General features: G+C 41.3%; 1 protein-coding gene across 2 annotated transcripts in view; it reads left to right on the top strand.

The window, feature by feature from the left end:
* The window catches only part of spns2 (spinster homolog 2 (Drosophila)), a 145,347-nt gene that overhangs the window by 54,411 nt on the left and 66,417 nt on the right, over positions 1 to 24,519 (top strand). For both annotated transcript variants that reach the window (XM_024394801.2, XM_024394802.2), the window contains exon 3: positions 17,544 to 17,680. In XM_024394801.2, the coding sequence (XP_024250569.1) occupies positions 17,544 to 17,680 (137 nt within the window). The remainder of the gene's footprint in view (positions 1 to 17,543; positions 17,681 to 24,519) is intronic.

Here is a 24,519-nt window from a genome sequence, read left to right as displayed (position 1 = left end):
TAGAGAGAGTGCATAGGTCACTGTGGAGAGGAGAGGAGAGGAGAGGAGAGGAAAGACTATATACTGAGTATACCAAACATTTGGAACACCTTCCTAATATTGAGTTAGGGCTCTACAAGGTGTCGAAAGCGGCCCACAGGGATGCTGTACCATGTTGACTCGAATGCTTCCCACAGATGTCATATTGGCTGGATGTCCTTTGGGTGGTGAATCATTCTTGATACACACAGGAAACTGAGTGTAAAAAAAACAAGGCAGCGTTGCAGTTCTTGACACAAACCGGTGTGCCTGGCGCCTACTACCATAACCCGTTCAAAGGCACTTACATTTGCTCTCTTGCCCATTCACCCTCTGAATGGTGCACATGCTGTACACAATCCATGCCTCAATTGTACCATCTACACTGATTGAAATGGATTTAACAAGTGTCATCAATAAGGGATCATAGCTTTCACCTGGATTCACCTGGTCACTCACTATATGTCATAGAAAGAGCAGGTGTTCTTAATGTTTTGTACACTCTAAGTAACTCCTCAGTAGCTGTCAGATGTCATTGACTTACAGTATTACAGTACACCTACTAGCCCACATCAACTCAACAGACTACCATACATTATTTTTCAGAACTACTGTATGGTGAATAGGGATAAGATATCACAATCAGCCTTTTGCCTAGCTATCAGGATATCTTATCCCAAGTCTTGTGAATATGTATTCTCTTCTAGCCGTAGTATTATTCTCTCTCAGCCTGTGTATTGCTTTGTATTTCAAATATCCCTGAGGCTATTTGACTAGAGCATCATGAGCTCAACTAGCCAGAGGAGGGTAACCACATCACCCTCTTCGTTTATTGCTACGGATACTTTAAGGACCGGAGACTCTGTTTTCGGTCACAACAGAATAACTTGTAATTTCCCATTGTGTCGAGCCACAGGACATGGAACATCCCTGAGCACCTTTAGGTTCAGTGTTGTGATGAATGATGACTTGCGATGGACCTATTCTGTTGTGACAGAAAACAGAAATAAATGGTCCTTAACAATAGAAAGAGAAAGAAGAGGGGTGTGGAGCAGGGTCAAACATCAAAATGAAATGAAATCAAATGTGTTGGTCACATACACGTGTTTAGCAGATGTTATTGCAGGTGTAGTGAAATGCTTGTGCTTCTAGCTCCAACAGTGCAGCAATATCTCACAAGCAATATCTAACAGTTTCACAACATATACCCAAAATACACGTAAATCTATGGAAGGAATGGATTAAGACTATATATACATATATGTCAGAGCGGCATTGGACTAAGATACAGTGGCATAGTATAGAATACAGTATATACATATGATATGGGTGATGCAATATTTGCCAACAATTAAAGTGACTAAGATACCGTAGAATAGAATAGAGTACAGTTTATACATATGAGATGAGTAACATTATTAAAGTGGCTCGTGTTTCATTTCCTTAAAGTGGCCAGTGATTCCTAATCTATGTCTATAGGCAGCAGCCTCTGATGTGCTGGAGATGGCTGTTTAACAGTCAGTGGTGCAGTATAGAATACAATACAGTATATACAAATGAAGTGGGTGATGTAATATGTAAACACAATTTAAAAGTGACTAAGATACCGTAGAATAGTGTGAAGTACAGTTTATACATATGAGATGCTAGATACGGAAACATTATTAAATGTGACTGTGGAGTAGACCACTCACCCAAACTCTATTAGATCCCTAGTATAGGCCCGGGTCATGTTCATTCGGGAAAACTGTAACAAAATGTTTTGAAAACAAAATGGCCAAGTTAAGACAATACCTCCCCGTTTCACACCGTTTTCAGACTTTTTCTTCTGTTTCGTGCCCTCTGAACATGACCCTGGTGTGTTGTCTCAGTCTGCTTTGTGTCTTTACTCTGGTCCTGAGGGGGAAAAGCCTTCATTTACCATTGCTAATCCTCTTACCCTGCTCCTCCTCTTCTCACTCTCTCTCTTTGTATGTTTTATAATTACACACTCACAAACACAGATGTTTGGTAAAAACCTACATGACCCATTTTGCTACTTCCCTCTATGAGCTAATTTTAGATGTTTTCCCCTGGGCTCTCACCTTTTGTCTTTGTGAGCCAATGGGAGAGTCTCGTAGCAATCAGTAAAATTGGCTTTCTGAGAGGCAGAGAAAATCCCCCTTTCCAAAAGTGCAAAATAACAGAATTGTCATTGTATTGTCTTGGTAAGCATATTGTTTTAGTTTTAGTGTATTTGTTATCCCCCACAAAAAAATGTACACACAAAGACAGACACACAGATAGATATCCTCTCATGTGGTCGTCTATGTGTGTTACACAACAAAATCCAGGAAATCCCTCTCTCCCTCTGCCAAGCTGTGTTGTGTATGTTGGCTTCCCCATCATGGCAATTAGCACTCAACATTGGAATAATGTAGACTAATTCTGGTATTAGGGGCCACCACCCTCCACCCAAAGCCACAATGCACCATGATTCATACAGCCATTTCCAGATGTTGAGCTCACCACTCTCTTACCTGGAGAGAACAATAGATAATTGATTTTACCCGGATGGTGTTTCAGATTGACACTCTGGAGCCGTTCCAGTTTCCACAGTGTTATACAAGCCACTGTGTCTTCCATCCTCTTCCTTCCGCGATATGATCTGATTGGGATTCTGGCACCATCGTGGCAGCAGCACATCCATTGAGACCTCACTAGGAAAAGGTTTGTCTCTGTTTGAGTCATCTCACGAGACATAATCAAAGGCTGGTTAAAAGCAGTGCACTATGGATGGAATGAGGTGCCATTTCAGACGTAGCAAAAGTCTCACGCTTACCTACCTGGCTAGAAAGTCTGTCAAGACGATGGATACTACTTTAAAGATTCTCAGTGGAAACTCTGAATACTTTTGAAGTAGTGGAGAAGTCGATTAAATGCATAGAATCAGTCTGAATGGGGAGCCCATTGGTTTCTGAAGGGAGAGCCAGGTGAGGCTTAGATAGCAGTTGGATTCTGCCTCTTTCATACATGTATGTTGAAAGAATGGTACTATACAAAAGACACTGGATGCTTCTATGTATTCTTCTTCCTTCCTCCATTCACAAGCTTAACACAGCGCTAAACTTCCTCCTGATCACGAGTTCTTTGCTCTGCTAATCTGTTTGCTTTGTGGGTTATTCTTTCTTTCTTTCCGCTCCTCGATATACTGTATGTATTTCCCACAGACCCAATACCAACCAGAAACTCGAATCCATTCACAATCTAGGGGCTGTTTTTTAGTGTGACATAGTGAGAGCTTAAGCTTGCCCAGAGATAACTGAAAACACTACATTGTCACGTCATATGTCACAAAGTTTGAGAGCTTCAGTTAGCACTGATTCATGCTTCTGGCTTCTTTCATAATGTCTTTGGTCTTTCTCTGTTCTTAAGAAACTCTTCTTAGGTTGATGAAATGTCAAAGCATTAGGAACAAATGCTCCTGCATGAGAGAGGTGGTGGTATTATCTTTCTTTTGGTGGCCGACACTCTTAGAAAAAAAGGCTTCTATCTGCAACCAAAAAAGGGTTCTTCAAAGGGTTCTCCTATGGGGACAGCTGAAGAACCCTTTAAGGTTCTAGATAGCACCTTTTTTAGAGTGTAGCTGGACTGACATTCACAGTTTACACAGTTGCCTTACATATTCTCTGTTTCTACAGCTGATACTTTAGTGTGAGGCATGTTGTTGGGTTGAGTTTCCTTCCTCCACATTACATTGCTATTTGGTGTCTGTTTCTGTGATCTCACCCTGCGTTCAAACCTGTAACCTCTTGTAGGTGTGGCTGTCAATGGGCCTATCGGGAGAATATTGTTTTATTTCGATTGTCTTAAGATGTGTGTGACAAAATGTCTGCCATGAGATAGACTTACTGTCCCATGTTAGCGAGAAGGTGAGTCCCCGTGATGACTTTGAGGTCTTAACCTGTCGAAACCTTGACAAGACAACTGTAATAACATCTCAAGGTTTTTATTTTGAGCCGAAGTGTTTCGCCAACATTGTGTGGTCATCATAGTTTAATGTCTTCAGGTAGCTACAGTTCCTCTCAGAAAGTCACAGCATGATACAGAACAGTAGCACAGCGTTTGTTTATTTGTTTGTTTGTTTAGCCACTGTGCTTCTTCAGTGCTATTAATCCTAGTGCGATTGAGTGAGGGAAAACGTACAACTGTGTTTCTCTCTGTAAACAGACTGACTTTGCACTCTATCCAGATCATCTAAGCATGTCATATCAAACAAATCACATTCTGGAGTTATGAGACATAACAAGAGTTTTCGATTGGCACTCCTAGTGCTAGGTACTAAATAAAACACAAAATATGTTTGATGGAAGAACGGAAAATGAACGACATCTTAACTGCAACTGACAGACATCTCAGCAGGTTACTCACCGAACAGTCTATAGAGATCATTAGATCAAGTATCTGAAATAAATGTATTATTCCATTAGATAAAAAATATAATAACAAACAACCAAAACTATATCAGGCCAATTCCTCTGCACAAATGTCAATAAATATATTGTCAACTTAATTATATAACACTGGACTGGCCGAAGAAAATCACAGTGAGGGTTGAAGACCAGAAATCTGATTTCCATATGTATCAGAAGGAATCATAGCTAGTTGGCTCTCCGAACCTCATGCAGCCCTTTCACCGGCCAGATAACCTTGGCAGTGACAGAAAGGACAGAGAGAGCAGACGAGCTGTGTGTGTGTCTGTCTGCGTGTCTGTCTGTGTGTCTGCGTGTTTGTCTATTTGTTTGTCTGTCTATCCATCTGCGCGTTGGTGTGTGTGTGTGTGTGTGTTAGCAGGGGGTAAGATCCCAATACGTCCTTTCAACAGCTTTACACCAACCCCTCCAACCATTTCACCCCCTAACACATGGGCCAGGGACAGTACTTGGGAATAATTAAAAATAATTTAAAAAACATTTATCTCAATTAAAATACATACACTGGTGTATACGAACGAGTTGCTGTCGATAAAGATTTACGGAAAAAGATCAAACACACTCCGCTGCGCGTTTGGTATCCCTCATCCCAAAGCCGTATTCATGACTGCGTCCCAACTGGCATCCTAGTCCTTATATAGTGCACTATCGCGTGCGCTCCCAATGGCAACCTATTTCCTATATACTGTAGTGCACTACTTTTGACCAGAGCCCTATGGGCCCCAATCAGAAGTAGTGCACTGTATAGGAAATATGGTGCCATTAGGGATGCACGCAAAGCAGTCCCTTGCAGGTGCTCTGTTCTCTGGTCTGTTGGGTAGGAAGCTGTTTTATAGGGAAACGTATCATCCATACAGACTGAGTGAATATCAGTCACACACAGACATACCCCATACAACATGTTTTATTCATAGGAATAGATAGAAAAGTGTATTTGAATCATTGGTTGACTCATTGCCTAGCGAAGCAGAGGGGATTCTTTTTTTCCCCTTATCAAAGAACTGGCACTATAGGCAGGATGCCCATCAGGGTGTTCCTATTGTCCCTAGGGAGGGGGGAATATCTCTGTACATTCTAAGTGATGTCCGGGGGTGCCATGTGTTGATGAGTCAGAGGACAGGAGCTTTTCTAAAGACTAGGAGCTCTGCTCTGTGGAGGTGTGTACAGTATACAGTACCAGTCAAACATTTGGACACACCTGCTCATTTCAGGGTTTTTCTTTATTTTTACTATTTTCTACATTGTAGAAAAATAGTGAAGACATCAAAACTATGAAATAACACATATGGAATCATGTAGTAACCAAAAAGGTGTTAAACAAATCAAAATATGTTTTACATTTGAGATTCTTCCCTTTGCCTTGATGACAGCTTTCACACTTGGCATTCTCTCAACCAGCTTCATGAGGTACCTGGAATGTATTTCAATTAACAGATGTGCCTTGGTAAAAGTTAATTTGTGGAATTTATTTCCTTCTTAATGCGTTTGAGTCAATCAGTTGTGTTGTGACAAGGTAGGGATGGTATACAGAAGATAGCCTAGCTATTAGATAGATTAGATTAGATTAGATTAGATTAGCTATTAGATAGCTATTTGGTGAAAGACAAAGTCCATATTATGGCAAGAACAGCTCAAATAAGCAAAGAGAAATGACAGTCTTTAAGACATTAAGGTCAGTCAGTACAGAATGTTTCAAGAATTGAGATGGTTTGGGATGAGTTGGACTGCAGAGTGAAGGAAAAGCAGCCAACAAGTGCTCAGCACACAGTGTATGTGGGAACTCCTTCAATACTGTTGGAAAAGCATTGAAGGTAAAGCTGGATAAGTGAAAGTGAGACAAGCTGTCATCAAGGCAAAGGGTGGGTACTTTGAAGAATCTAAAATATAAAAGAAATGTTGATTTGTTTAACATATGATTCCATATGTGTTATTTAATAGTGTTGATGTCTTCACTATCATTCTACAATGTAGAAAATAGTCAATATAAAGAAAAACCCTTGAATGAGTAGGTGTGTCCAAACTTTTGACTGGTACTGTATATCTGTCTTCACTCTCTATATTACAGTAGATATTGTTCTTTAACCTGTTGTGACGAGCAATCCCGTATCCGGGAGCGTAATTATAGCCTCAAGCTCATTACCATAACGCAATGTTAAATATTCATGAAAATCACAAATGAAATGAAATAAATATATTGGCTCACAAGCTTAGCCTTTTGTTAACCACACTGTCATCTCAGATTTTCAAAAAATGCTTTTCAACCATAGCTACACAAGCATTTGTGTAAGAGTATTGATAGCTAGCATAGCATTAAGCCTAGCATTCAGCAGGCAACATTTTCATAAAAACAAGAAAAGCATTCAAATAAAATCATTTACCTTTGAAGAACTTTGGATGTTTTCAATGAGGAGACTCTCAGTTAGATAGCAAATGTTCAGTTTTTCCAAAAATATTATTTGTGTAGGAGAAATCGCTCCGTTTTGTTCATCACGTTTGGCTGAGAAAAAAAACGAAAATTCATTCATTACAACGCAAACTTTTTTCCAAATTAACTCCATAATATCGACAGAAACATGGCAAATGTTGTTTAGAATCAATCCTCAAGGTGTTTTTCACATATCTATTCGATGATAAGTCACTCGTGGCAGTTTGGTTTCTCCTCTGTTCAAAATGGAAACATGCACGCACCTGGAGATTACGCAATAGTTTCGACGGAAGACACCGCGCGGACACCTGGTAAATGTAGTCTCTTATGGTCAATTTTCCAATGATATGCCTACAAATACGTCACAATGCTGCAAACACCTTGGGGAAACGACAGAAAGTGTAGGCTCTCTCCTTGCACATTCACAGCCATATAGGGAGACATTGGAACACAGCGCCTCAAAAATCTGGCTCACTTCCTGTATGAAATTGAATCTTGGTTTCGCCTGTAGCATTAGTTCTGTGGCACTCACAGACAATATCTTTGCAGTTTTGGAACGTCAGAGTGTTTTCTTTCCAAAGCTGTCAATTATATGCATAGTTGAGCATCTTTTCGTGACAAAATATCTTGTTTAAAACAAAAACATTTTTCATCCAAAAATGAAATACTGCCCCCAGAGGTTCAAGAGGTTAACTGAACTATGCCCATTGCCTGCTAGTGAGGAGTAACTTGCTTTGGGACATACATCATGTGCTTTATGTTGAAAATCCCTCCATTTGCCCACTCAGTAGAACTCAATTAAATGTCTATGTACCCTTGAATGAGTAGTGTTTGTCAGTGACACATGAGGGTCCACATTCTCTGTCCTCCCCTGTTTTCACCACCTCTATTTAAGTGATATCCAGACATATTGTGTGCTCTGTAGAAGTACTGTAATACAGTGTATTCAGAAAATATTCAGAATCCTTGACTTTTTACACATTTTGTTATGTTACAATGAATTAAATTGTTTTATTCCTCATCCATATACACTGAATATCCCATAATAACAAAGCAAAAACAGTTTATTTATATTTATAAAAAATAAAACATAAATATTATATTTACATAAGTATTGAGACCGTTTACTTAGTTGAAGCACCTTTGGCAGCGATTACAGCCTCGAGTCTTCTTGGGTATGACGCTAAAAGTTTTGCACACCTGTATTTGGGGAGTTTCTCCCATTCTTCTCTGCAGATCCTCTCAAGCTCTGTCAGGTTGGATGTGGAGCGTCGCTACACAGCTATTTTCAGGTCTCTTCAGAGATGTTCAGTTCCGGGCTCAGGCTGGGCCCCTCAAGGACATTCAGAGACTTGTCCCAAGTCTCTACTGTGTTGTCTTGGCTGTGTGCTTAGGGTCACTGTCCTGTTGGAAGGTGAACCTTCACCCCAGTATGAGGACCTGAGCGCTCTGGTGCAGGTTTTCATTAAGGATCTCTCTGTACTTTGCTCCGTTTATCTTTCCATTGATCCTGAATAGTCTCCCAGTCCCTGCCACTGAAAAACACCCCCACAGCATGATGCTGCCACCACCGTGCTTCACCTTAGGGATGGTGCCAGTTGTCCTCAAGAAGTGACACTTGGCATTCAGGCCAAGGAGTTCAAGCTTGGTTTCATCAGACCAGAGAGTCTTGTTTCCTATGGTCTGTGAGTCCTTTACATGCCTTTTGGCTAACTCCAAGCGGGCTGTCATGTGCCTTTTACTAAAGAGTGGCTTCTGTCTGGACACTCTACCAAGGCCTGATTGGTGGAGTGATGCAGAGATGGTTGTCCTTTTGGAAGGTTCTCCCATCTCCACAGATGAACTCTGGAGCTAAGGCCCTTCTCCCCCGATTGCTCAGTTTGGCTGCGCGGCCAGCTCTAGGACGAGTCTTGGTGGTTCCAAACTTCTTTCATTGATGGAGGCCACTGTGTTCTTGGGGATCTTCAATGCTGCAGAAATGTTTGCGTACCCTTCCCCAGATTTGTGCCTTGACACAATCATGTCTTCAAGCTGTACGGACAATTCCTTCCAACACATGGCTTGGTTTTTGCTCTGACATGCATTGTCAACTGTGGGACCTTAAATAGACGAGTGTGCCTTTCCAAATCATGCCCAATCAATTTAATTTACCACAGATGGACTCCAGTCAAGTTGTAGAAACATTTCAAAGGATGATCAAATCAAATCAAATCAAATTTATTTATATAGCCCTTCGTACATCAGCTGATATCTCAAAATGCTGTACAGAAACCCAGCCTAAAACCCCAAACAGCAAGCAATGCAGGTGTAGAATCAATGGAAACAGGATGCACCGGAGCTCCATTTGTAGTCTTACAGCAAAAGGTATACTTGTATACTTGTGTAAATATGGTATCTCTGTTTTTATATTTAATAAATGTGCAAAAATGTCTAAAAACCCATTTTTGCTTTGTTTTTATGGGGTATTGTGTGTAGATTTGATGAGCAAAACATTTAATTTGATTAATTTTAGAATAAGGCTGTAACGTATCGAAAAGGGGAAAGCGTCTGAATACTGCACTGTATATCTCCCCCTGTATCACGGACACAATGAGATCTTAAAGTGGAGGCGTATACTATACTGTACTGTATCTCCATCTCTCTCCATGGGTTAGCTAGCTAGCAGCTCCGGCACCATGACGGTCAGCCAAAAGCAGTCCGGCATGCTTAGTCAGAGGGAGTCTCTGTGGCGGGATGCCACCCCTCACATCCATCCAACACTCGCATGTTCTACAGTATGTCTCATCACTGAGAGGAGGGCAGTCCCCTCATAGGCTTCATCATTAAGCCTTATCTGAGTGAGGTAACTATGTAGCCTATGGTAAATGTATTATTACGTGTGTTACATGTGTGTTTCAACAGCCTTGAGCTTGAGAACATCACAACGAAACTAGCTAGAGTCTGCTGGACTCACTTCACAGGTTACTGTGAGTCAAGAACAGACACTAAAATAGAGGCTATTATTTTGTCCGGTTGTCACCCAGCCTTTGTTCTCCTGTCGTCCAAGGAATGTCCTAATGTTCCAAAATGCAGCTAATCCCGGTAATTGATGGTAATTTGCACCGTGAGAGACAAACTGGTCTGGCCTGGTGCTCACCTGACAGGCACGAAGACAATTCGATGAGGAATTTGAAGAATCTTCAGTCTAGGTTTGGCATGTGAATAGGTGTTTTAAATGAAAACATCAGTAGCCATGCAGGTCTACCCAATATGTGGATATGGACCCAGTATGGGAATATGGACCTATCTTTCATCTGTTGCAATCCTCACCAAACTACACAGAGAATAAGCGAGTTCAGGAGAGACTATAAGACTGTTTTTATGAATGCCCGAGGCACTGCACACTCCACACACACCAACTCCACACACAAGGTTGTCTGAATGAGAACGAATATGAGTTGAGTAAGATTAATCCATCCAGTCTACAGACCAGAAGCCGTACGTGAGATAGGCTACAAGTCAGAATGCTCCTCCTTCCTCGCATGGCCTCAAAGGCCTAGATCTCCACTGAGAGACGAGCAGTCGACATCAATCTCCTTGATTAATAAAAGGCCTCTCTGTGAGGTTAAGTTGACTCTTGACTCTGTGAAGCAGTATTCATTATGAAAGATAGCAGATGATGTTTCATCCAGAAACGATGTCCTTGTCATTAGTCTATGGGTCATCCCCAGAGAGAATATGTACTCATGTTAAAAAGTAATGAGACTTTCGTCACAATCTATTGTGATTAAAACAGAATCCCACAGACATGACTGGTAATTAGTTTAATGGACAAAAGGCACACAATAATGACCAACTAAATTACTTTAAAGATGGAGATCTGTGTTTGTCAGAGTAGATAGGGTGGGACCAGGCTATAGGCTAATAAAAGGAAACAGCTTACATAATTCTAGCGACAAGTATTGGGAAGTGTGAGTGCGCGTGTGTGTGAGTCACAAATGTCTGTGTTTGGACTCCATTATCACAGCATCAGTAAAGTAGCTAGGTCTAGTCAGCAGATGGGCCCGTTCATCTCATGGTCTGACCGATTTAACAGTCTGACCCGATAAAGATTGATACAAGGAGAGTGTATGGTACTGATTAACTGTCTGTAGATTTCATTCACCCACTGCACTGATTGTTCTGTAAGTTCTTAAGGTTATAGCCTTTCCCCATCAAATACTTGGCATTAAAATAAAGACATTCAATGTGGCTTCCCTTTTAAGGAAAAAAAACACACAGGTGTGTGTCAATCACCATTGTTCCTTTCAAGCATTCATCATCTCACGATGTGTATGTCCATGCAGGTGTGTTAGTGTGCATGCATGTGTGTATAACACCACTTGTTAGAGGTCAGCCCATAGTATATACTTTATGTTATACTCCACTGGAGATATAGGTTGACTGGCTCTTATAACTCTCTCTGGCTTGACCTTGTTTAGAGGGAAAGTCAGTCAGAGATGTTACTGGTCAGAGCTAACCGATTGTCCTATAAATGATCTCATCAAAGACATTTCCTTCCCTTCATTGCGAAGTATAAACAAAATGCATAAACAAAAATAGACTTTCGTGCCCAAAAGCTTTTGTTCAAAATTGAGTTGGCCTCAATGGTTCTGCCCATGCTCTCTCAGACACCATAATGGTTCAGATACAATAATGCAATGTCTATGGTTCTGCCCATGCTCTCTCAGACACCATAATGGTTCAGATACAATAATGCAATGTCTATGGTTCTGCCCATGCTCTCTCAGACACCATAATGGTTCAGATACAATAATGCAATGTCTATGGTTCTGCCCATGCTCTCTGACACCATAATGGTTCAGATACAATAATGCAATGTCTATGGTTCTGCCCATGCTCTCTCAGACACCATAATGGTTCAGATACAATAATGCAATGTCTATGGTTCTGCCCATGCTCTCTGACACCATAATGGTTCAGATACAATAATGCAATGTCTATGGTTCTGCCCATGCTCTCTCAGACACCATAATGGTTCAGATACAATAATGCAATGTCTATGGTTCTGCCCATGCTCTCTCAGACACCATAATGGTTCAGATACAATAATGCAATGTCTATGGTTCTGCCCATGCTCTCAATCAGACACCATAATGGTTCAGATACAATAATGCAATGTCTATGGTTCTGCCCATGCTCTCTCAGACACCATAATGGTTCAGATACAATAATGCAATGTCTATGGTTCTGCCCATGCTCTCTGACACCATAATGGTTCAGATACAATAATGCAATGTCTATGGTTCTGCCCATGCTGCGTCAGACCATAAACTTCAAGTGGAGAGAGAGATGATCACAAAGATACATCTAGACAATGGTGCTCAGCCTTGGAATGTGAGTGGTAGAGAAAGGATTCTATGGAAGCTTAATACCTCAGCTGAGCTCCCTTCATGACTAACTGTGTTTGTTAGTGACAGAGTCATGGTTGTTGCATTCAATAATTTCTAGTCCTGAAGCCTTCACCAAGTGGCTACCTAAGTGAATGTGTTTGAATTAAAAGGAAACCTTTTATGGCCATTTATTATACAGTACATTTCATAAGGCCGGTAGTTATGACCTAGTTATCCTCAACAATGTGGTCTGAAAATCTTGTCTCATGGACCACATCAGATCTGCAAGTCACAATAATCTGGTTTGTGAAGTGATTCGTAATTCCTATCGGAATCCAGACAGAGGTACTGTATCCAACAAATGTAATATTTTATCACCCACAACCTGCATTAAGAATGACTTCTATGGTGAAGGACTTGACAAACAAGACTACCTAAACAACCATCTTAGTAACCATTTTATAGATTGTATTAGATTAGAAAAATGTAAGTTATTTATCTTTGTATATAGTATTTGATCAATTAATCAATCAATGTGCACATAGATTCAACAAAAAAAGACCAAGGAGGTTTTCCAATTCCTCGCGAAGAAGGGCACCTATTGGTAGATGGGTAAAAAAAAAAAAAGACATTTCTGTACATCACTTTGAGATATCAGCTGATGTAAGAAGGGCTTTATAAATATACTTGATTTGACATTGAATATCCCTTTGACAATGCACTATGCAGAAAACGCTCCGCCATTTCCTGGTAAAATTCAAATAGTTTGCCTAATTTCAGATTGTGACAAAACAAGCAAGTATAGTGTAGAGAATCATTGTACCATCTAAACCACTCTGAAATATATTTTCCATAACTAAAAATATAGTATTTTCAGCTGTTTGAAGCTGGTGTACAAAACCGAAAGTAAAAGACGCAAAAACAAAACTTCGAATCGGGAAGCATAGAAATAGCCCAATGAGTCATCGAGTGACAGTTTTGACTTAAAATCTATGGCAAGACCTAAAATTTGACAGAGACAAATTTGACAGAGTTTGAAGAATTTTGAAAAGAGTAATGGGCAATCCAAGTATAAAAAGCTCTCATTGACTTACCCAGAAAGACTCACAGCTGTAATCGCTGCCAAAGCTGCTTCTATTGACTCAAGGGTATGAATACGTACATGAGATATTTCTGTATTTGATTTTCAATAAAATTGCAAAAATGTTTTTTTTTAATCACGTTTTCAGTTTGTCATTACGGGGGATTGTGTGTAGATGGGGGAGATAAAAAGAATGCAGGCTGTAACACAGTAACATGTGGATAAGTCAAGGGGTATAAATACTTTCTGAAGGTAATGTACATGTGTGCCTTCAGTTCAGTCTTTGTAGGAAGATGGATAACAACAGTCTATAATAAGGCTTTTTGGGAGGAGGATACAAAAAAACATCATAAATCCAATATATTTATCAGCTTCCTTTTATTGGGCCCAAGGGAATTGTATTGAACTCAATTTTGCCCCAAATTAAGCCTTTTCCGTCTGTCTCCTATTCAAATTGAGTAGTGTGTCATTGTAGATAACCAGAAACGGAACCACAGACATAGAGGTCAAAACCTAGATCAGCTAGCAGAACTCACCAGCCCTGATTCAGTGGTTGGAAGGGTGGGCCATATAGATACAATGTAATAGTGTTCTACAGTATTTCATTCTGTGGGTGTTTCTGATTCTATGGAAAGGAAAGGTGTGGCTATTTTGGCTAAACAACCAATCGCGCCTTTCTGTCCCCCTGGTCACCCACCAAAGACAATCTCTAACAAAAACAACGCAGTCATAATTCATCTGTTTATGGTTTTGTGACAATCAACATCTTAAGGACTCTAACCGGGCCTGGGGAAATAGCCAGAGGCAGTATTCACTAGTCACCATAGACGTTATAACTGCACCTGCTCTGTACCATAGACATACACTAGCTGACTAGAACACCTACCCAACTGCATTCCACTGGAATTCCACTGGAATCTATATAACCTTTTCTGCTAACTGACTGTGTCAGGCTGATGCCTCATTCATACTCATGGGGAATATACGGGGCGGCAGGGTAGCCTAGTGGTTAGAGTGTTGGACTAGTAACCGGAAGGTTGCAAGTTCAAAACCCCGAGCTGACAAGGTGACAGGCAGTTCAGGGTCAGAACAGAACCCACCACAGAACAGAACCCACTGTTCCTAGGCCGTCATTGAAAATATGAATTTGTTCTTAACTGACTTGCCTAGTTAAATAAAGGTTAAATAAATATTCTAGTCAATCTAAGCGCTAATGTGTGTGTTGCCAGTGCACCTTTCATTATCCTTAGTTAATTATGGAAATATACTGGCTTGAATGTTTCATAGCCCTCATTGGCACACAAAACGCAGGCACTTGTACTATATCTTGGGTATTTTCCCCTTAATCTTTTCCTTTTTGTTTAAACTGAAGGTAAACTCTGTGCTACTGCCCAGGGAGTTCAATCATTATCACTAGCGCTAACAGAGAACTTAGCCCTGAATTCAAACACACACTGGGGTGAATTAGGGGTTAATTGGCTAACGCTGAATAAGCCCTCATGCACGAACGCGCAGACACACGCAAACACAAACACGCACATACAGTACAAAGCCTCCACTCCCAGGTGCGTTGAATAGAGGAGAGATGATAATGGTGCCACTGTAAAAACAAACACAGTTCATTTAGAAATAAATCACAATTTCACAGGAAACAGGGAGAGAGAGGAGAGAATTGTCCATGTGTGGTCTCCTCCTTAGTTGCTTAGTTAGCAGACAGGCTTCTTGCTCCTTTGAATTCATGATGTTGTGGCAGTTTTCTGTTGAGCACCATCACCCCTGAGAAATTGTCTATTTAAACCCATGTACAGCTGCTGTTGGAGGCGGATTGTGGGCCTCTCCCCCTCTTATCTCTGTGTATGACACCCTGCCGTTAGGTGTGTGTGTGTGTGTGTGTGTGTGTGTGTGTGTGTGTGTGTGTGTGTGTGTGTGTGTGTGTGTGTGTGTGTGTGTGTGTGTGTGTGTGTGTGTGTGTGTGTGTGTGTGTGTGTGTGTGTGTGTGTGTGTGTGTGTGTGTGTGTACAGTATATGTGTGTGTGTGTGTGTGAGAGTAATATGACATTTGAAAGTTCTTTTGGAACTTTTGTAAGTGTAATGTTTACAGTTCATTTTTATTGTTTATGATCTATTTTACCTGCTCTGGCATTGTAAACATATGTTTCCCATGCCAATAAGGCCCTTAAATTGAATTGAGAGGGGGGGGGCGCCATTATCTGGTAATGGTTGGCAGAGGATGCCTCAATGATGCTAACCACCCAGTCTGTGTGTTTATTCAACTAATTACTAAACTCATCATGATGTCAGAGGGAGAAAGATGTGCCAAACCAAAATCACCCCAAATAGATCAGCTTGACAGAGGAATTGTTCAACCATTCCTTAGAAGGGTGTGATTGATCTGTATGGGTGAGTGGCAGTTCTGAGTGTGTGTGTTTGAGTGAATATTTTGAGTGCCTGTGTGTGTGTTCCCATCCCTCAACAGGTGTTATATTTATCTAGCTACAACCCATTGTATTTAGAATAAATAGGTTACCTGAATAAACTCAGGTAGAACCTGATATAATAGTACATTGATGTCAGCTCTTTAGCCTGGCCACAGACAAAACAAATACTCAACATGAATTATAAATCATAATAAAAGCAAAGTCCCAGGTATGTCCTACAAAAGATACATCTCCATAAAACAGAGCAAGTATTAGTTATGAAATAGACCTAATTTGTTTCACTGTACCAAATGATTCTGTTGATTTCCTAACAGGCTTGGTGTGGCTCCAGAGAGAAGCGCCTCCTCTGTTACAGGAGCAGAGCGGTCGGCTTGGAAACAGTGCCAACAGTAACATCCCATAATGAAGCTGCCTCAGCATTTTCTCTTCCTCTATAATTGAAAGTTATTAAATATCAAGATGAGGGCATCGATATCTGGCAGGGAACCCTGTGATATCTCAACTGCACCATCTACTACTACAGTATATATTCTGTACAGTGGTTCAGTACAGGCAATGATAGCAGGACAAACCCAGTTGGCTATACTCTCTGTGTGGGGAACCCCCCCATCTAGTTTTGTGTTTGCTTCTGCTTTGGCCAGGTCACCTTTGGGTCATCCTTTGGCTAGGCCACATTGGATAGCACTGTGATTTTGAATTATTCGTCAGCCAAGGGAATATACTTCCTTAGTAATATACTATGTAGTGTTAAAGAGACAGTGTGGCCCTCTGAGGTCAGCATTCGGCTCTTCCCTATCAGGCTGTTTCTCGATGATGCTGCAGACCCAACCCTTTAATGTTATATAACCCCCCCCGGATAGCTTTATGCTGATGAAGTGTCAAAACACTCTTGGAGAGTGCCGTCTTCCGAAGCTCTGTTGTCAGACTGTACTGCTGTCAAGTGTAATCCCTCTGCCCTTTATATCTGCAGAGAAATAAACCTCTGTCCGATAACATTAAATATTCAACAATGTTTAGGGAGGGTTGTCTTTCTCATAGATAGAGACTGCCATAAGCCCCCTGCGGATTTGTTTTTATAAAGTCAGCAGTGAGAGGATTAGTGAAGCCCACTTTCAGCCACCCACTCATGTACTGTAACCTACTGTACTTTAGTGAGGTTCATGCTCAATTTCAGTGAGAGGATTACTATGACTATAAACGAGAAAACAACCTTTGTTTTTATTGCCCGGCCAGCTTAGATGTTCCATATTAAGTCAAATCAGATCAGAGGCAATAATAGGCTAATGCTGAAGACGTGATAATATAACAGCATAATTCACATAATAACATCTTTCCTATAATGCTATCAGTGAGAGCTAAAATAACCCAGTCTTTAATATACTTCCATTGCCTCTGTAATATCACTTTAATACGTGACTGTATAATGGGATCCTGCATGGTCTGAGGTAGGTTGGGTGACCTTTGGCAGTCCTTCACAGGATGCCTGAGTGCCTGGCTCGTTATCAATGACCAGCCAGGGAGACTACTAGCCTGATCCCAGATCTGTTTGTGCTTTAGCCTACTTCATTGTCATTGGAATTATGACAATTTCATAATTAGAAAATAACACATCAGTGCTGCGACACTCAACATTCTCACACAATGATATTTATTTACTTTTGTGCGAGGAAAGAAAAGGGTAGTGATAGCCTACTGAAGCTACATTGATTTAACCTTTGGCCTCTTTGTCTTCCACAGTTTTCATCTGCAGTTTCATGGTGGCAGCGCCCATCTTCGGTTACCTGGGCGACCGTTTCAACAGGAAGATCATCCTAAGCTGTGGCATCTTCTTCTGGTCCGCCGTCACCCTCTCCAGCTCCTTCATCACCAAAGAGGTATGATGCCACTTCCTCTACATACAGGAAGTCATATATCCAAACCTCTTCAGTAAGAGAGGACCACTGCTCAAATTGTACACCTAATTCAAGAACAGACAAAAGCGTTATCCATGAGTTTGGTTCTACCATCATCACCCACGATGACCCCTATGAGGGAAGGTTTGATGTTTTGATGTGCAACACATCAGAAGTAAGTAGAAGAGAGAAAACTCCAGGGGCCGTTTCACTGAGTGGGCTAACTGTTTTGTTATAATCTCCAGCACATGAAGGTTAGTGACCGCACAGCACCACAGTTTGAAGTGCACTGACGTGTACTGTGCAGCCAAAACAAAGTTGTCTTGCTAATGTAGATTAGATGACATGCTCATTTAGTGTGACGCTGACTTCACAGGCTTTGTAGACATTCTATTATGGCTCTATCGCTCTCTCGCTCGCTCTCCCTCACTCTCTCTCTCTCCCTCACTCTCTCTCTCCCACACTCTCGCTCTCCCTCACTCTCTCTCTCTCTCTCCCACACTCTCTCTCTTTCTTTCTCTCTCTCTCTCACTCTGTCTCCTCGCTTTGTCTCTGTGGGGCAGCCTGTCTGCTTTCTCCTCTCTCTTTGCCTCTCCCCCTCTCTCTCTCTCTCTCTCTCTCTCTCTCTCTCTCTCTCTCTCTCTCTCTCTCTCTCTCTCTCTCTCTCTCAGAAAATGGAAGTTAAAATTGGTATTAGGCAATCGGCTAAAATTAAGCAACTGACTGAGAGAGGGAGAGAGAGAGAGAACGAGAGTCACTACAGTATTATATAGCAGACAGAGTTGAGTGCATCAGAGGATAAGGCCAGCAGGCCATGTGGTCTGATTCCTCTTTGGTTTGGCCTCATGCTATGTGTTGTGGGGGGGTTAACCTCTAGCTGATTTGGGGAGGGGAAGAGGGGCTCCTTCTATCAGATATACAGGTCTTATTCAGCTGACTGTGTGTGTGTGTGCGTGCTTGCATGTACATCTGTGGAGTGTATTAGTTTGTATTTGTGTACCTTTGTCTGTCTCCATGTGTATAAGTTCAGGTCAGGACTGTGAATGTATATCTAGGCCCTATGTGTGCTCCAGGGTTTTCAGATCCAGAAATCCAGTGATATGGGTGTTAATTAGAGCGCTAGTTCAGCCCAGAGCTGTTAACAGTGAGGGGACTGACAGCTTAGGTATGTTTGTCCTAGGTTGATGGCCCCATGGGGCCACAGTCTGACTACACTAATCTCATGTGTAGCCCTGCTCCATGGAGCTGCGATGGCCGCCAGCTGCCCCTGGGGGAATACAGCCTGGCTCTCTCTGCTCTCTGCTGTCACTGCTAAGGCTGAGCTGACAGGAAAAGCCAGCCACCATCACCCATTGGCCCATCTCCCTCTGACACATCATGCCATAAAGGCCATCCCTGATGAGGTTATCAGGCGGGTTCTCCAGCGCGCACACACACACACACACCCTTCATCTCCACACTTCCCCTCCCTCCCTCATCGTATTTATCTCCAGAGATGTCCCCTAATCTGTCAATCAAACTGAATCACAGTGGTCTGTTACGTAACAGCCTCCAGTGCAGCAACCACGAGATACAACATTAATACCACTCAAAACTGATGCTAATCATTAGCCATTTATAAACCCACTCTGGGCATTTTGGATGTATTTATTTTGGGGAAGCTTTTTACCCAAAATTACATTTGGAATGTATATAAGTAGAATTAGCCAGTTTGACTGTGTAGAGCTGACATAGTCTCAAAAGCCTAATTATTAGTCCACAGTCACAGAGCCATGATAGTCTGCCGGACCGTTTTGACATATGTAGCTGATGTTGTTGATAGTAGCTTTCCCTGATTAATTGTGTGTGCTGTCCGCTGCCATAGAAAGCATAACTGAGGTGTTTCCCAATTATCCTCCTCAAAGGATTACTTCGAGGATGACTTCAAATTAGACAGCATGTTAATGTTCCTCGTTAGTTAATTCATTAATTAACAAAGTCTTGTCATTAGAGGGATTCTCTCTTTCAAATCCAACCTAATCCCTTTACTGCCTCTGACAGGAAACCAAAAAGCCTAAATGTCTCAGGGTGCTGCGAGCGACAGCAATTATGCACATGTTTTAGCATGCTGGTATTACAGAAATGCATCTTTATTTTTCATTTGGTCCCAGAGGAAGAGGATTTGTTATATTTTTTTACATTTCATTTAGTTTTGATCTCATAAACCTAGACTGGGGGACAGAATGCACGGATAAGTGTTGATGTTGTTGTTCAAGTGGCTGCCTCATTTGAACCAAGGAGCACTCATGGTCTAGCAACCACACACAAAAAACAATAAATGACATGCCCTTAAAGGGATACTTTGTCCACTTCCCCAGAGTCAGATGAACTCGTGGATACAATTTTTATGTGTCTTGTGTTCAGTTTGAAGGAAGTTGCTAACTAGTGTAGACTTCCAGTACCTGCGCTAACACTAGTTTGCATTGGCAAAAAAAAATAATAAGTCCAACTTCCTTCATACTGCATGCAGAGACATACAAATGGTTTCCACAAGTTCAGAAGTTTCCCTTTAAGAAGAGGAGAAAATAGCTCTGCTGTACAGTGATTCATTTCAAAACAACACTGCGTACTGTAACAGTCCAACAGATAACAATGATGTAACCATAGTCATAATTCATTCAAAACAACACTGCATGTGGCTACTGTTACAGTCCAACGCATAAGAATGGGACTGTCATTTTAGTCATAGTTCATTCAAAATCAAACTAATAAGACACTGTGCAGGCCAGTAGGTGAGGAAACAATCATTTAGGGCAGCATAATAAACACATATTATTCACAACAGCACCAAGATTCATTAATAACACAACCATTACTTGGACGTGAGTGAGCGGATGCCTCCCCTGTGTCACAGCACATCAGTCTATATACTGTTTATATCTTGTACTGGTGTATTTTGAAATACCGACAGTATGATTTTCAATACTGTTAAAAAGAAGGAAAAAATATTTTGTCATTTGGGGGGGTTGGGGGCTCCCTCGCCTCACGGAGGCTGCGGGGGTGCATTCGACCCCACTGCTTATAACTAACTATAAGTTAAGTATAACTATGAGATATCTAAAATGTGTTCTAAATTATATCCAGCTCAGGGCTCCAGCTATGCATTTGGTTTGCTAACTTGCTAGCTAACATGCACCGCCCGCGTCGTGTGCGCAAAATAAATGTATTCAATCATTGCACCCACACTGCTCGTGTGCGTAAACGAGCGTCTGTGTAGCCAGGTGCTAAAACAGAACTTGGTTCTATTTGTGAGGCTTGACACGCTGCAAGTCCCGCCTCTCACATCTTCTCATTGGTTTTTAGGAGCATATACAGTTGAAGTCGGAAGTTTACATACACTTAGGTTGGAGTCATTAAAACTTGTTTTTCAACCACTCCACAAATGTTTTGTTAAAAACTATAGTTTTGGCAAGTCGTTTAGGACATCTACATTGTGCATGACAGAAGTAATTTGTCCAACAATTGTTTACAGACAGATTATTTCACTTATAATTCACTGTATCACAATTCCAGTGGGTCGGAAGTTTACATACACTTAGTTGACTGTGCCTATTAGCCTGATAGGCTAATTGATATAATTTGAGTCAATTGGAGGTGTACCTGTGGATGTATTTCAAGGCCTACCTTCAAACTCAGTGCCTAATTGACATCATGGGAAAATCAAAAGAAATCAGCCAAGACCTCAGAAAAAAAATTGTAGACCTCTACAAGTCTGCTTCATCTTTGGGATCAATTTCCAAATGCCTGAAGGTACCACGTTCATCTGTACAAACAATAGTACACAAGCATAAACACCATGGGACCACGCAGCCGTCATACCGCTCAGGAAGGAGACGTGTTCTTTCTCCTGGAGATGAACTTACTTTGGTGTGAAAAGTGCAAATTTATCCCAGAACAACAGCAAAGGACCTTGTGAAGATGCTGGAGGAAACAGGTACAAAAGTATCTATATCCACAGTAAAACGAGTCCTATATTGACATAACCTGAAAGGCCGCTTAGCAAGGAAGAAGCCACTGCTCCAAAACCGCCATAAAAAAGCCAGACTACGGTTTGAAACTGCACATGGGGACAACGATCGTACTCTTTTGGAGAAATGTCCTCTGGTCTGATGAAACAAAAATATAACTGTTTGGCCATAATGAGCATAGTTATGTTTGGAGGAAAAGGGGGAGGCTTGCAAGCCGAAGAACACCATCCCAACTGTGAAGCATGGGGGTGGCAGCATCATGTTGTGGGGGTGCTTTGCTGCAGGAGGGACTGGTGCATTTCACAAAATAGATGGCTTCATGAGGAAGGACAATTACAGTGCCTTGCGAAAGTATTCGCCCCCCTTGAACTTTGCGACCTTTTGCCACATTTCAGGCTTCAAACATAAAGATATAAAACTGTATTTTTTTGTGAAGAATCAACAACAAGTGGGACACAATCATGAAGTGGAACGACATTTATTGGATATTTCAAACTTTTTTAACAAATCAAAAACTGAAAACTGTGCAAAATTATTCAGCCTCTTTTACTTTCAGTGCAGCAAACTCTCTCCAGAAGTTCAGTGAGGATCTCTGAATGATCCAATGTTGACCTAAATGACTAATGATGATAAATACAATCCACCTATGTGTAATCAAGTCTCCGTATAAATGCACCTGCACTGTGATAGTCTCAGAGGTCCGTTAAAAGCGCAGAGAGCATCATGAAGAACAAGGAACACACCAGGCAGGTCCGAGATACTGTTGTGAAGAAGTTTGAAGCCGGATTTGGATACAAAAAGATTTCCCAAGCTTTAAACATCCCAAGGTGCACTGTGCAAGCGATAATATTGAAATGGAAGGAGTATCAGACCACTGCAAATCTACCAAGACCTGGCCGTCCCTCTAAACTTTCAGCTCATACAAGGAGAAGACTGATCAGAGATGCAGCCAAGAGGCCCATGATCACTCTGGATGAACTGCAGAGATCTACAGCTGAGGTGGGAGACTCTGTCCATAGGACAACAATCAGTCGTATATTGCACAAGTCTGGCCTTTATGGAAGAGTGGCAAGAGGAAAGCCATTTCTTAAAGATATCCATAAAAAGTGTTGTTTAAAGTTTGCCACAAGCCACCTGGGAGACACACCAAACATGTGGAAGAAGGTGCTCTGGTCAGATGAAACCAAAATTGAACTTTTTGGCAACAATGCAAAACGTTATGTTTGGCGTAAAAGCAACACAGCCCATCACCCTGAACACACCATCCCCACTGTCAAACATGGTGGTGGCAGCATCATGGTTTGGGCCTGCTTTTCTTCAGCAGGGACAGGGAAGATGGTTAAAATTGATGGGAAGATGGATGGAGCCAAATACAGGACCATTCTGGAAGAAAACCTGATGGAGTCTGCAAAAGACCTGAGACTGGGACAGAGATATGTCTTCCAACAAGACAATGATCCAAAACATAAAGCAAAATCTACAATGGAATGGTTCAAACATAAACATATCCAGGTGTTAGAATGGCCAAAGAATGGCCAAGTCAAAGTCCAGACCTGAATCCAATCGAGAATCTGTGGAAAGAACTGAAAACTGCTGTTCACAAATGCTCTCCATCCAACCTCACTGAGCTCGAGCTGTTTTGCAAGGAGGAATGGGAAAAAATTTCAGTCTCTCGATGTGCAAAACTGATAGAGACATACCCCAAGCGACTTACAGCCGTAATCGCAGCAAAAGGTGGCGCTACAAAGTATTAACTTACGGGGGCTGAATAATTTTGCACGCCCAATTTTTCAGTTTTTGATTTGTTAAAAAAGTTTGAAATATCCAATAAATGTCGTTCCACTTCATGATTTTGTCCCACTTGTTGTTGATTCTTCACAAAAAAATACAGTTTTATATCGTTATGTTTGAAGCCTGAAATGTGGCAAAAGGTCGCAAAGTTCAAGGGGGCCGAATACTTTTGCAAGGCACTGTATGTGGATATATTGAAGCAACATCTCAAGACATCAGTTAAAGTTAAAGCTTGGTCGCAAATGGGTCTTCCAAATGGACAATGACCCAAAGCATACTTCCAAAGTTGTGGCAAAATGGCTTAAGAACAACAGAGTCAAGGTATTGGAGTGGCCATCACAAATCCCCAACCTCAATCATAAAGAACATTTGTGGGCAGAACTGAAAATGCGTGTGCGAGCAAGGAGGTCTACAAACCTGACTCAGTTACACCAGCTCTGTCAGGAGGAGTGAGAAAATTCATCCAACTTATTGTGGGAAGCTTGTGGAAGGCTACCCGAAACGTTTGACCCAAGTTATGCAATTTAACAATTTAAAGGCAATGCTGCCAAATATGAATTGAGTGTATGTAAACTTCTGACCCACTGGGAATTTGATGAAAGAAATAAAAGCAGAAATAGATCATTCTCTATATTATTATTCTGACATTTCACATTCTTAAAATAATGTGGTGGTCCTAACTGACCTAAGACAGGGAATTGTTTCTAGGATTTACATGTCAGGAACTTTACATACACCTTAACCAAATACATTTAATCTTCCAACTTCATCTGTATCCACGTGGGTGATTGAAAGATGAACAGAGGTCCACACTCCAGTCCAGTCGGTAGTGGTAATGCACCTTAAAGTTGGTTGCCAACCACATATAAAGTCCAAAGAAGAGAAGAAGAAGCCTGAAGGAGGAGAGATTACTAGAAAGCAACTTGGTTTACCCTTTTATCTGTGGATTAATTGTCAAAGGACCTTGTGCATTTCAGGTAAAAGAACAACCCAATGTTTATGCCCCATGACAAATTAGCTAAG

The sequence above is a fragment of the Oncorhynchus tshawytscha genome, linkage group LG30 (genome assembly GCF_018296145.1).
Source record: "Oncorhynchus tshawytscha isolate Ot180627B linkage group LG30, Otsh_v2.0, whole genome shotgun sequence".
In the NCBI taxonomy this organism is placed as follows: domain Eukaryota; kingdom Metazoa; phylum Chordata; class Actinopteri; order Salmoniformes; family Salmonidae; genus Oncorhynchus; species Oncorhynchus tshawytscha.
Note: the sequence above shows the minus strand (reverse complement) of the source record. Positions and strands in the feature narration are given on the sequence as shown.